This window comes from Mustela putorius, unplaced genomic scaffold (assembly GCF_011764305.1).
Source record: "Mustela putorius furo isolate JIRA1106 unplaced genomic scaffold, ASM1176430v1.1 tig00537227_pilon_pilon_pilon, whole genome shotgun sequence".
Taxonomy (NCBI): Eukaryota; Metazoa; Chordata; class Mammalia; order Carnivora; family Mustelidae; genus Mustela; species Mustela putorius.
The window spans coordinates 6,791,769-6,805,553 of NW_025422368.1; the positions used below are offsets into that span (position 1 = coordinate 6,791,769).

At 41.3% G+C, this 13,785-nt stretch overlaps 2 protein-coding genes and 1 pseudogene across 2 annotated transcripts; all 3 read right to left on the bottom strand.

Moving 5' to 3' along the window:
- Positions 1-395: 395 nt before the first annotated feature.
- Positions 396-1,319, bottom strand: LOC101681721 (olfactory receptor 8S1-like). Its single transcript, XM_013049146.2, has one exon. The coding sequence runs from the start codon at positions 1,317-1,319 to the stop codon at positions 396-398; it is 924 nt and encodes a 307-aa protein (XP_012904600.2).
- A 5,923-nt stretch (positions 1,320-7,242) lies between these two features.
- Positions 7,243-8,359, bottom strand: LOC106004328 (annotated as a pseudogene).
- Positions 8,360-12,347: 3,988 nt separating this feature from the next.
- LOC101682019 (olfactory receptor 8S1-like) lies at positions 12,348-13,295 on the bottom strand. Its single transcript, XM_004778933.1, has one exon. It carries the CDS (start codon positions 13,293-13,295, stop codon positions 12,348-12,350), a length of 948 nt encoding a protein of 315 aa, XP_004778990.1.
- Between the last annotated feature and the right edge of the window lie 490 nt (positions 13,296-13,785).

Sequence of the window (13,785 nt, forward strand, 5' to 3'; positions counted from 1 at the left end):
ACCAGGGGTTGGGATTTGCAAAAGTTATCTTCTATTTAATAAATGCCTCTTTTGTTTTTAGTACTTCCTGCAATTCCTCACAGTCAGATGCCGAATCTCCTGAAATGATCATTGAATCTTTTCAACCTAATTATTTTGTTGTCTTATCAATCTGTTTTGTGGAAAATTGTCTTCACATTCTCTTCCAACCAACAGAGCACAGACTTTCCAAATAAGGAGCCCAAATCAGCCCAAATCAAATCTGAACAGAGTCTGCCTTGGAATAATAAGCAGGCTCTGTTCAGACAAGCTCTGGAATTTTTCTTCCAAGTTTTATGACACTGTGTGTGGGAGAAAGTGGGGAGAAAAGAAGAAATGTGAAGGAACAGTCTTTGTAACTGTGTCTTTGTCACTACTTAGAGATATTTCCCCAGTGTCCTTCTCACAGCCGCCTTCACCTCTTTGTTCTTTAGGCTGTAGATGAGGGGATTCAGCAAGGGCGTGACTACACTGTACTGCAAGGAGATGAGCAGATCCAAAGAGGAACCCAAGGGAGGCATGAGATAACAAAGAAAACCTGAACCAAAGAACAGGGTCACTGCAATGAGGTGGGAGGAGCAGGTGGAGAAGGCCTTGCTTCTGCCTGAGGTGGAGCTGATGCTCAGAATAGTGGAGATAATACGAGCATAGGAGAAGAAGATTGGGAGGAATGTTCCAAGCCCATGCAATAAAATGGAAGAGAGCAGGATATTGGTAGTGATGGAGATATCAGAACATGACAGAGGGAAAAGGGCAGGCAGCTCACAAATGTAGTGGTGTATAGTTTGGGCCTCACAGAAGTCCAGGTTAATACCCAAAAGCACAATGATAAATGCATCGAGAGAGGCCAGGCCCCATGAGGCCACCACCAGCCTCACACAGAGCTGGCTGCTCATCACCTGGCCATAGAGCAGTGGGTGGCAGATGGCAGCATAACGGTCATAGGCCATCACTGAGAGCAGAAAGGCTTCAGTTCCTGCACCAAAAAACACAAAGAACACCTGAGTCAGGCAGGCCTCTACTGAAATAGTTTTCTTCTCAGACAGAAGGTCCTTCAGTAGCTTGGGCTCAGTGACTGAAGAGAAACAGAGGTCTAGGAAGGACAGGTTGCTCAGGAAGAAGTACATGGGGGTGTGGAGGCGGGCATCAGTCCTGATCACCAGCAGCATTATCAGGTTCCCCGTCACGGTCAGGAGGTAAATCCCCAGGAAGAACACAAAGAGCAGAGCCTCGATGTGGGGGTTGTTGGACAGCCCGGTGAGAATAAACTCAGTGATGGTGCTGTGGTTCCTCCAGGCCATTTGTGGAGGGGATTTCTTGGAATAAAATACAAAGGGAATGATAACACCTATGATAGTTTCCATTTTTTAGGGCATCATCATGTCTTCTTATACATCCCTCCCATCCTGCTTAGTTTGACCTTGTGCTCAGGTATTTCAAAGCTGCTCTCACTGTATCTCAGGGAGAGTTTTTATCCTTTCTTGTACTTTAGAGTACTTTATCCTTTCATGCACTTTAGAGAATTCTATTCCTGTTTTACAGGGGTTTATTTGAAAAATAATATGGCTGGCTCACTTACACATTAGTGTTACTCACTTCTTGTTGCATGCTTCAAAGTTCAGAGAGACTGTGGACTCTGAGAAACAAACTGAGGGTTTTGAAAGGAGGTTGGGGAGATGGGTGAGCCTGATTGTGGGTATTAAGGAAGGCATGTATTCCATGGAGCACTGGGTGTGGTGCATAAACAATGAATCTTGGAACACTGAAAAAAAAAAAAAAAAGAAAAGAAATCCTTACAATAATGTTTCAAAAACCATTATATAACATATCTACAGCAAACTATTATATAACATATCTACAGCAAATAAACCTTTTCTCTTCTCTTCATTCTTTTTATTCAAAATAATCCAAGTCTTCTTACTTCCTAAACAGTGTGTTAAACTTAATAGTACTTTTTTTTTTTTTGGTATGCAGAGTATAAAAAAAAAATTTCCTATCTGTTTTCATGCATGGAAATTTCCCCCATTTTACCCTGGAGGAAGATGATATTGAGCCCTGTTGAGAACCTGTAGAAGAGCCAGGAAATGAATTCCCTAGTTTTCTCCTAATTCTGATCCCAGTGTCTAGGCCTGGTTCCAGAAATGAAGAATACTTTTCTTCCCCTGACATTCAGATTTTCTTATTTGTCCTTACCCTATATTATTGCCTTTTTGGCCCATTTTGATACTAGAAAGGCCTATTTATTTTTGTGTCTTTGATTATATTGTTCTCCTTTTGGATGTTCTTCTTCTGTATTCCACGGACCTGCATTTTCAACTGCCTTCCAGCATCCCCTCAAATCTTGCTATTTCCTTGTCAAGTGTACTTAAAAACCTGATTCTTTTAACAAATCCATCAGCCCAAGCTCAAGCTCACCCTCGATACAAGTCTAGGTTACCTGTGTGCCTGGAGCAAACAGTGCAATGTCTTCCTTGGTATGTGACCTCAGCTAGATCCAGTGGTGGTGAAGTATAAATAGCTGGAGGATTTACTTTTGAGGATCTTGCATGGATAAAATTATAAACAGTGTTGAAAGAAAACATTTTGCTTGGAATCTACTCAACTGAAGTGGAAAGGTAAATTTATTTTTTGCTTTTCAAAGATTTGGAGAGCACCAGGGATTTGTGGATAGCTCTATCCTGAAAATAGTTTCCAGTTTTCTACTTTTACTCATAAGGCAGTACCTGACCACAGTATCTTTGGGGAGTTCAGGTTCTCATCTAAGAAGACTAGCATTTTTGCAAAACTATTTTTCATTAGTGTGCTAACATCCACACTTCGTGTGGATGATGGCAGCAGCTATTTTTGTCATATGATCTTGGGATCTCACCCTTCTCACCATCCTAAATAGCAAATCAAATGGACTCTACGGATTTCTTTAAAGACCAAGGACAAAGTCTTCTATTCAATTCTAGATTACATTCCAAGCATGAAAATGCATCTATTTTAAACAAGAAAATGAATATTAGCTTTCATTTACTGTTTAGAATGAAAGACATTTTCAGCTTTATTTCATACTGACATTAAGAGACACTGATGTCAGATTTACACGAGGTTGAGGACAAAAGACTGAAATTAAACAAGGGGTAATTGAAAGGGTAAAATATGTAAATATGAGGATTTCAGAAGTGTTCTAGAGTTTTTGGCTATATTTGGAATGAATAAGTGAATGAAGGGTGTGTTTGGAAGGTCATTTTCCAAATGGTTTGAGGCTTCTAGGGGCTGGATGCCCTGTTCTGACCTTATGTGCATGAGGAAGAATTTGAAAGGGGAGAAAGATATCAGTACTGGAAGCAGGAGGGACCAAAAGGTCAATGTAACCCAGTTGAAACTATTTTCATAGCTGTCCTCTCCAGTATCTCTCATACTATTCATATTTTCACAGTGATGACTAGATCGGAAGCTTGTTCTAGTAATTGAAAAAAATACAAATAAGAGGTCTGTGCAAGCAAGGGAATAAGTAGTTTCAATGAGTCAACATATATTTCTGATATTCTCATTTCATTCTTGGTGTCAACTTTCTGCAGTTTTTTTGGGATCCTTACGCACAAGAGGATTAATGTCTAGACTGTGAGATGTCCCTGTCACAATGTCATGAGGAAGTGAAGACAGATCTTTCTCATATCTTGTCCAAGGCAGCTGGGATAAATGAACATTTTTAGGAACAGAGACACCAGGGTCCAATCTAGGGAAGAAAGTGGCCTAGGAAGGGGTGGGAAGTTTCCACCACAAATTTAGGAAAGAGGAATAGGTTGAACAGGAGTCTCAGGATCTAGCAGTAGTGGGATGTATTAGAAAGTTCCAGGGGATGGGCTCATGGTGGGGCATGGTGAGCAAAATTATAATACACATAGAACGTTCTAGGAATTAAAAATGGAGGGATAACAGATAAGTTGAAGGATATTACCATACTCCTGGTTTTTCCTGGAGGAGGCAGCTCCTGTGCGTTCTGCTTTCCCATTCAGATGGACACATCATAAAGAAAGTCTCCCCATAAGAGAACCTACGCCTGACTCTTGACAGAACAGATAGTTTTATCTTCTGGCTGTCAGAGGGTATTAGACATTAGAATAGTTCAAACTTTACAAACACTGAGGATAACAGGATCTCAAGATCATTTCCTGAATACCTGAACCTAGATTGGTGTCATTCTGCAATGCAGACCACTATCCGGAAGGACAAGAATGGTATCTCTAAAGAAGCTCATATTTTCAACTGGCATATACTTCATTAAACCTTCCTCACCTGATTTCGGATCTAGCAACCTGCCATCTCATTTATTTCCTCTGTGATTCTGAATACTATCTGAAGAATACTACTTAAAGAAAGAACAATCTAACACAACCAATCAGAGACCATCTGTAGTTACATAGCGTTGTGCTGGGTTTGGCACCCAGGGGAAGCTGGGCCAATGCCTTGTATTCTCTGAAGTCTAGTCTGAAACCAGGTTCTGGACTCAACTAATTAACACAGTTTGCAGTTAACTAGAAAGGTAAACAGATAGGGGAGTATTTGAAATTTCTGAATTGGAGCAATTACTTAAAGCCTAAAAGAGAATTTTATTAGGCTGGTTGGGACTGGTGAAGGAAGAATAAGAATGTGGGGCTTCATCCCAGGACCCTGGGATCAAGACCTGAGCCAAGGCAGAGGCTTTAACCCACTGAGCCACCCAGGTGCCCCCATGATGTATCTTTAAACAACATCTGTATTATCTCCCCATCTCTCATTTTCTGGCAATCATCATTTACTCTCTTTTTTGTGTGTGGCTTTTTAAGATTCTATACATAAGTGGTATCATACAGTATCCGTCTTTCTATGTCTGACTTATCTCACTTAACATAAAGTGCTCAAGAGGCATTTATGTTGTTACAAATGGTACGATGTCCTTTCTTATGGCTGGATAATATTCCATTGTATGCATACACAACATATTCCTTATCCATTTCTTTCTTTCTTTCTTTTTTTCTCATTTATTTATTTGCAAGAGAGAAAGAGAGAACACATGAGAGGCAGAGGGAGAGGGAGAAAAGCAGATACCCCACTGAGCAGGGAACCAGACATGGGGCTCAATCCCAGGACCCCAGGATCAGGACCTGGGCGGAAGGTGGATGCCTAACCAACTGAGCCATCCAGGTGCCCCTTCCAGCCATTTATTCCTTGATGGACACTTAGATTATTCCCATATCTTAGCTATTGTGAATAATGTTGCAGTAAACACAAGATTGCATATATCTCTTTGATATCCTATATTCATTTCCTTTTGGTAGATACCAAGAAGTGGAATTGTTGGATTATATGGTAGATCCATTCTTAATTTTTTTGAGAAACCTCATATTGTTTTCCATAGTGGCTGAACCAGTTCATATTCTCATAACATAATACCCTACATTTGGTAATAGCTACCAAAAATGACATGAAACACCCTTTTCAAGGCCTGTACCCCTGGGGATAAAAATACATGTTTATAAAAAATAAAAAATTAAAAAAAAATTTAAAAAAATATGAAAAAAAAATGGTGCTGGGAAAATTGGACAGCCACATGCAGAAGAATGAACCTGGACCATTTCCTTACACCACGCACAACGATAAACTCAAAATGGATGAAAGACCTCAATGTGAACCAGGAATCCATCAAAATCCTAGAGGAAAACCCATGCAGCAACCTCTGTGACCTTGCCCACAACTTCTTACTAGACATACCTCCAAAGGCAAAAAGAAGAATGAACTATGGGGACTTCATTAAGATAAAAAGCTTCTGCACAGCAAAGGAAACAGTCAAGAAAACCAAAAGGCTGGTGGTTATCTGCTTAATCAAAGAGAAGAGGGACTGCAGGGAGTATCAGATTACAAAAGTTTCCTCACATTTGTTTGAATCTACTCTTAAAACTACTGTTGCAACATTCTTTTGGTGCTTCTCATTAGTTCAATTCTAACTGTCAGTGAGATATGAAGGCAGTAGTGAAACCCTTAAAGAATGTAGCAACCTGGGGTGCCTGGGTGGCTCAGTGGGTTAAAGCCTCTGCCTTTGGGTCAGGTCATGATTCCAGGGTCCTGGGGTGGAGCCCTGCATGGGTTTCCCCGCTCAGCGGGGAGCCTGCTTCTTCCTCTCTCTCTCTCTCTTCCTGCGTTTCTGCCTACTTGTGATCTCTGTCAAATAAATAAATAAAAATCTTAAAAAAAAAAAAAAGAATGTAGCAACCAGCATGTGTTTGATCCTTACTGAAACTATGCAGACTGTAAATCCTCCTTCCTGACTAAGGGTCAACATTTTCCTGCTTCTGTCCCTCATCAATAACAAGTATTTTAGGGTGTCATTATTGTTAGACAGAAAATAACATTGAACAAGTATAAGTTATCACACTTAAAACAATCTATTTTGAGGAAAATCATAAATAGTATAGAAAAATTTCTCAGAAGATACAAATTTGGTGAATTATATAACACGTAATGCATGCTAGAATATATGAAAAGGAAATTACTCCAAAACAATTGACTAGACCCCCTTGCATTCCCCATGTGGGCTAAGTGGAAAAAACAAACCTCTTGAAGGAGGTTAATTGTTGCAGAGGGCTGCATTTTCCTGTCTTACCTTAGAAGGAGTGACATTTTCCCTCGTTTTGAAACTCTCAAGAAACAGAATCAATAGAGTTCTTTGTATCACCCAAATCACTTACCTGCTGATGGTGCTGACCTGAATTTTAGTGTTTTTGTCTATCTGCAAGGGCTTCTTCATTAAAGCACCAAGGCCCCCACAGACCCCAAGTTTATAACTTTTCTTTCCCTGAGATTCAACACTTTTTGGTGAAATCTTATGGTTTTCATGCCTTTCTGTACATTTAATCCTAAAAAATAATCCAGTACACACACATTGTTTTATTCAGTGTCAATGAAACAGTAATACAGTGTCAATGAAACAGGAATAAATTATGATTAAAACTTTTAATCAAGACGAGTATATATTCCGTTGATCAGCCTTTGAGCAGGTTTTAATCTGAACCACCTTCACGTACCCTTGCCCTACCCTCAAGGTTATCTGTGTGGCTCTTTCTTAAGCTCTTCTGTGGTGTCTTTTAGCATCTAAAACAATGGGCCATCAGGAAGATTGTAGTAACAACTCAACAGATATCTTGAAGCCTGTAGTTCTTTCCTTATTGATCATCTCTTTGTAGCTTGCTACCTGTGTCGTTACAAACATTTTCCCAAGGTTCTTTTCAGAGCTGCTTTTTTTTCCCCTTTGTTTTTCAGGCTGTAGATGAGGGGATTCACTAGAGGAGTGACCACACCATATTGTATAGAGAAGATCAGCTCCAGATCCTGAGGTTGGCATTAGATGACCGGGGAAAGCCGAGCCATGGAAGAAGCTCACTGCAGTGAGGTGGGAGGAACAAGTGGAGAAGGCCTTGCTTCTGCCTGCGGTGGAGCTGATGCTCAGGATGGTGGAGACAATGTGCACATAGGAGATGAAGATCAGGAAGAATGTACCAAAATCATGTAGGAGTGTGGAACAGACCGGCGGTGAGGTTGGCAGAGACGTCAGAGCAGGACAAAGGGAAGAGGGAGGGCAGCTCACAGCTGTAGTGATGGATGGTATGGGCTGCACAGAAGTTCAAGTTCATAGCCAGGAGGATGTTGGTAAGTTTATCCAGGAAACTCAGGGTCCATGAAGCCCATAACAGCCTCATATACAGCTGGCTGCTGACCATAGAGCAGAGGGTGACAGATGGCGGCATAGCAGTCATAGGCCATGGCAGAGAGCAGTAAAATTTCTTTTCCTGCAATGGCAACTGCAAAGAAGGCTTGAGTCATGCATCCCTCTATTGAAATGATTTCCTATTTATTTATTTATTTTTAAGATTTTATTAATTTATTTGAGAGAGAGACAGTGAGAGACAGCATGAGAGAGGAGAGGTCAGAGGGAGAGAAGCAGACTCCCTGTGGAGCTGGGAGCCCAATTCGGGACTCAGTCCTGGGACTCTGGGATCACGACCTGAGCTGAAGACAGTTGCTTAACTAACTGAGCCTCCCAGGCATCCCGATTTTTCCTTTTAGACAGGAGGTTCTCCTGAAGCTTGGACATAGTGACTGAAGAAAAGCAAAGATCCAGGAAGGAGAGGTGACTCAGGAAGAAGTATATGGGTGTGTGGAGGTGAAAATCAGTTCTGATCACCAGCAGCATTGGCAGGTTCCCCACTAGGGTCAGGAGGTAAATCCCCAGGGCAAAGAGCCGTGCCTGGACACTGAGGTCCGCAGGCAGCCCAAGAAGGATGAAATCAGTGATTGTGCTGTGGTTTCTCCAGGCCATTTAGAGAGCACGTTTCCTAGAAATAAATTGTTAGGGTACAGAGTCAACCACCTCTCAATTAGACAGAGAACACTCTCGATAATGCAAGTCACACAGCGAGGTTTATTTCCAGCTAGCTGGGGTCCAAGTATCCGCCTGTCACAGCGGGTTTCAACAAGGACCCTGAGCACTCAAAGCCAAGGGTTTATATAGCATTTTAAAGGCACTTTTCCATAGCTACATACATATCTTGTGCCCCACTTTGACAGTTTAACTTTGTTTAACCTTTTGCCACCCCGGCATCACCTTGGCGCCATCCTGGAAGTTAAGTGAGATTTAGGTTTAGGAGAAATTTAACTTTATTTACATTTCCCTCTGCCTCCACCTCCTTCAGTTTTATGGTGGGGAGGGCGACTTTAGGCCTTGAGGAACTGAGCCATTTGTCTCTGGAAATTGGGCCATTGAAGAGATAGCCCTTTTTGTTGTAAATCACCAGGACATTTGCAAACCAAGGGAGACTCCTGTCTTGCAGGATTGTGATCTCTGCAAGTTAACTATTTGTTTTTCTTTAACATCTGGTCCCTATGGCGCCATCGCCTAACCGCCCTGGTGGTATATGATCAAGTTGTTTCTTAGGTTTTAGCTACTTTCTCTTATCTCAAGTTACAGGGCGCTGTTTGGGCTGGTTAGGGACACTCAGTAAAATGGTTTCCCGGCCTTCAGGATGGCCATTCTTATGCTAACCCACTCTTACAGTGCAAGGTGCCAGCTTTTGCTTTGCCAAGATGGCTGTACTTATGTCAGGGCTAGACTCGAGGTGGGTACAGTCTTGTTTTTCTTGGCCTCCACACCTGGAGCTGGTTTCCAGGACTTGTTTTTAAGTCCCCTGGGGGAAAGGGAGCAGGGACAGTAAAATAGGTCCTTACAAAATATAGAATGGACTCAAAACTTGTCTTGATTACACCCAGTTACAGAATTAAGGACCCTCTTTTAGGTATATGTTCCTAATTATTTAGGTTTCACATATGCCTTTGTTGACTATCTAGAATCCCTTCTTCCCCATCTGGTATTTGGTTTCAAACTCACTGTGGTATTTCCGTATAGCTGTTAATAATTCCGTATAGCTCTGAAAGCCTGCAGAGGAAATTTGCGATTTTGTTCAGATCTAGTCCATGATCAGTTTATTCTGTGTCCTTCAACTGGACACTGGTTTATTAGCAGTGTTCTGGGCATATTTCATACATTGTAGCAGAGTTGCTAAGGGGCTGTTTCAGCATTTATCTTCTCTTCTCCATTTTCCAACCTGTTCTTGACCCATTTCAAAACCCTCCTAAGATTCATAATAGCTTAATAGTATCATTTTGTCTTTCCATAGCTTTTTATCACTGATAATACACATTAACATATAATGTTGATCCTTTGGGACAAGATTAAAAGATGATTGTGTGTGTGTGTGTGTGTGTGTGTGTGTGTGTGTATTTTTAAAAAGAAAACAGAGGCTCCATATGGCATCGCTTAGCTTAAGACCTCATGTCAGTATGCCAACACTTAATACATAACCTAACTCCTAACTGCAGTTTCAACTTCCCAGAAAGGTAAACTTCAGCCTGTCAGCATGGAGATTTCTTGATCAACACTGAGAAATTTACTGGTAGCCCTCTTCTGTTCTCTTTAGGAAGGCAACTTTGCCTAAAACAATGGACTCTTTCCTAATAATTTCCTTTTTTCCACTTTCTCTCTCTACCTTTGAAAAACCTTTCGTTTGGAACTCCCCTCTACTTCTTAGAATGTTGCCTGATTCATGAATCAATTAATAAAACCAATTAGATCTTTAAAATTTACTCAGTTGATTTTTGTTACTTAAATATATGTGTGCATGTGCGTGTATATATTACACAGATATCAAGCATACATTATACATATACATATCAAGGCACATTAAAGTTACTGAATAAAAACAAATCTGGTATCCTAGCGGAGTGTGGTGTGCTAGCTTAGAGAAAATGCTTTTGGGTATGCAGATTGTGTTCAGAAGGAGGTAATAAAAGGTTTTCTTTGCATAGTATGCATGAGGTAGTGAGCTATTCCATTCAAGTGTGTACTCTTCAAAATTTTGTTGACATATTAACTCCTATTGTGCTTTTGTGAACTGCAGGATAAGAGATAGTCATGAACACCTAAAGGTTCCTTAGTGACTCTGCTGGGGTTGTTACAAAATATTGTTATCTTGGATAATAATCCAGTCAAGACCAACAATTTCTAGTACTCAAGCAAGAGGCAAACAGGAAAATAGGTTGAAAATGATATAGAATGTTGAAATGGGCTGAAGCATGTTTGCCTTATATGAAAATCCAAAGTTTGATCATTATAGCTGGAAAGAGAATGTTTTCTAAGAAGAAATGATAATTGGCAAAAATGGCTTAGACAAATATCCTTTAGGTAGAAAGTCAGTGGAGTTCTGCAGAGGGTGGTTTGAGGGCACCAGGTGGGCACATAAAGAAGGGGCATAAAGAAGTGGGAGGCGTGAAGACAGACAAGAAGGACCCCAGGGCTTATGGTCCTCCAAAGTGGAAAGAGGTTATCATAGACCTTGTGTAGGGACATATTTCTCTATTTTGGTTTCATTTTAAATTCAGGGCAGAAGTCTTTCTTCATGATCAGTCCCAGGCACTGATGCAGTGAATTCCCTACATCCACACATATTCTGGGAAACACAGGTGTTCTGTTTTTCAGAACAGCTTCTGAAAGTTGACAGCTTCTCAGTGATCTCCCTCTCCAAACTGAATCCTTCCCCATCTCTACGTAGCACTATTTGCTCATACTGGGTCCCCTCCCTTTCCCCACCTCTCCTCTCTGCTCTCCTCATCATTCTAGCTTTATTCCCTTTTATGCCCTGTTTTTATAGTAGGAGTGTTTTGTTAATATGTTTACTTGCTGTGAAAGGCAGAATTCTAAAGATGGCCATTTAAGATTCCTGCTCCGTAGTTCTTCAAACATGAATCCAGGGACTGCTGTGAAGGGATTTTGTAGATGTAATGAAAGTCCCAAATCAGTTGACCTTAAAATAAGAGATTATACAGGTGGGCCTAATCAGCTCTTTAGAAGCAGAGAGTTTTCTCCAGATGGTAGAACAAGGGGACATGAGGGAGATTCAGAAAGTAAGAAGTGGGTGATACATTGTTTTGAAAATGGAGAGGACCATGTGAGAAGTGAAGGGGCCTCAATGAGGAGAAAATGATCCCCATTCAACAGCCAGCAAGGAAACAGGGATCTCACACCTACATTTTCAAGGGGTCAAATTCTGTCAACAACCTGAACCTCCAGAGCCTGTGGAGAAGAGCCCAAGTGAGTCAGCACTTTGATTTTGGTCTAGTGAGACCCCAAACAGAGAACTCAGTGGCATTTGCTTCACTTTTTGACCTAGAGAACTTCAAGGTAATAAATGGATGTTATTTTAATTTGCTAAAGTTTTGGTAACTTTTCATGGAAATAACAGAAAGCAATAGAGACTAGTATACCTAGTAAATTGTGACTTCATTCTATTGGCCACATTTTCTATTTCTGCCTATTTCCAGAGACCTTACCACAACCTATGACCCTTTCTTCTACCCTATAAACCCCAAGTCTTTGTTTCCCTTTTCTAGAGACCCAGAATCTACTATTCCTATGAAATCTTTCCCTAGACAGATTAATTCAAATTAAACATTCAGGACACAAAATATTTCAGGGTTTATCCTATTTGATTGATTTTAAAAAATGTGAATCATGAATTGACATGTTGTTAAGTAAATCTATGAAGCTGAGGGAGTTTTCTGACTTATGTGCTCTGTGTCTAAATAGGATTGATTCTGAGCCATAGAAAACAAATAGCTTCTAGCGCTTTCCTTGATAATTTTTAAAAAGGGAGAATCAGCAATGCACATTGTAACAGGCGACAAAACAGGAAATCAGGAACTTAATGTCAAACATGAGATTTCTTGCTGCAGTTCCATTTTATGTTTATTTCATGTTATATCTCTTCTGTGCCCAGACATTGTAAATATTTTATCATCAATCTTCTCAGAGCTTCTTTCACCTCCTTGTTCTTCCAGCTGTAGATGAGTGGATTCACCAGGGGAGTGATTACACTATACTGTATGGAAAGGATCAACTCCAGAGGTGAGCCTGAGGTTGGCATGAGATAGCGAACAATGGCTGAGCCGTAGAACAGTGTCACTGCAGTGAGGTGGGAGGAGCAGGTGGAGAAGGCTTTGCTTCTGCCTGTAGTGGAGCTGATGCTCAGGATGGTGGAGAGAATGCGAACATAAGAGAAGAAGATCAGGAGGCAGGTGCCAATGGCATGCAGAAGGGCAGAGCAGAGTAGTACTGCTGAGTTGGTGGAGACATCAGAGCAGGAGAGAGGGAAGAGGGAAGGCAGCTCACAGGAGTAGTGGTGGATGGTTTGAACCTCACAGAAGTCCATATTCAAAGCCAGGAGGATGTTCACGAGTGCATCCAGAAAGGCCACGACCCAAGAGCCCCATACCAACCTCTCGCATAGCTGTTTATTCATTACCTGTCCATAGAGCAGAGGGTGGCAGATGGCAGCATAGCGGTCATAGGCCATTACTGAGAGCAGGCAAGCCTCAATCCCTGTAGTGGCAAACACAAAGAAGACCTGAACCAGGCAGCCCTCTACTGAGATGGCTTTCCTCTGAGACAGGAGGTTCTCCAGCAGCTTGGGCACGGTGACTGAAGAATAGAAGAGGTCTTGGAAGGAGAGATGGCTCAGGAAGAAGTACATGGGTGTGTGGAGGTTAGAATTTGTATGGATCATAAGTATTATCAGCAGGTTCCCCAGCAGAGTGAGAAGGTAAATTATCAGGAACAGAAAAAAGAGCAGAACCTGGACATGGGGGTCAGCAGACAGCCCAAGAAGGATGAACTCTGTGATGCTGCTGTGATTCATTGAGGCCATTTAAGGTTACTGTTCTTTAGAGAAAAATTAGGAAGAGGATTGAAATCTCTTCCAGTTTCCAGAAGGCATCATTCTTTGCTATTTATTCCCTATATCTTTCCCTATATATTCCTTCCTGCCTGGTCTGATCTCCATTTTCATTAGCCCTCACATCCGCCTTCAGTAGTTCCATGGAGTCCTTCTCCTTTCTGGCCCTCTGCTGTGCTGTCTCTGAGTTCTGGATCAGCCCCACTGGGGACTTTTCCATAAGAAAGCTAATATGCAAGGGTATGATTGACTGTGCAGGCCTACCAGAGAACTTCCCCATGACTAAATTACACAATCCTTTAGCTGGGTCCTTGTATTCCACCACATTTATCATCTTTTAGGAATTCCAGCAGATATCCTGAGGAGGTTGAGGCAGATCTTGGCTCACCTCTATTACCTCGTCTTTATGCCCTTCTTCAAAACTCTCCATGGTTCATTAACTAATTAATTAACAATAATGCTA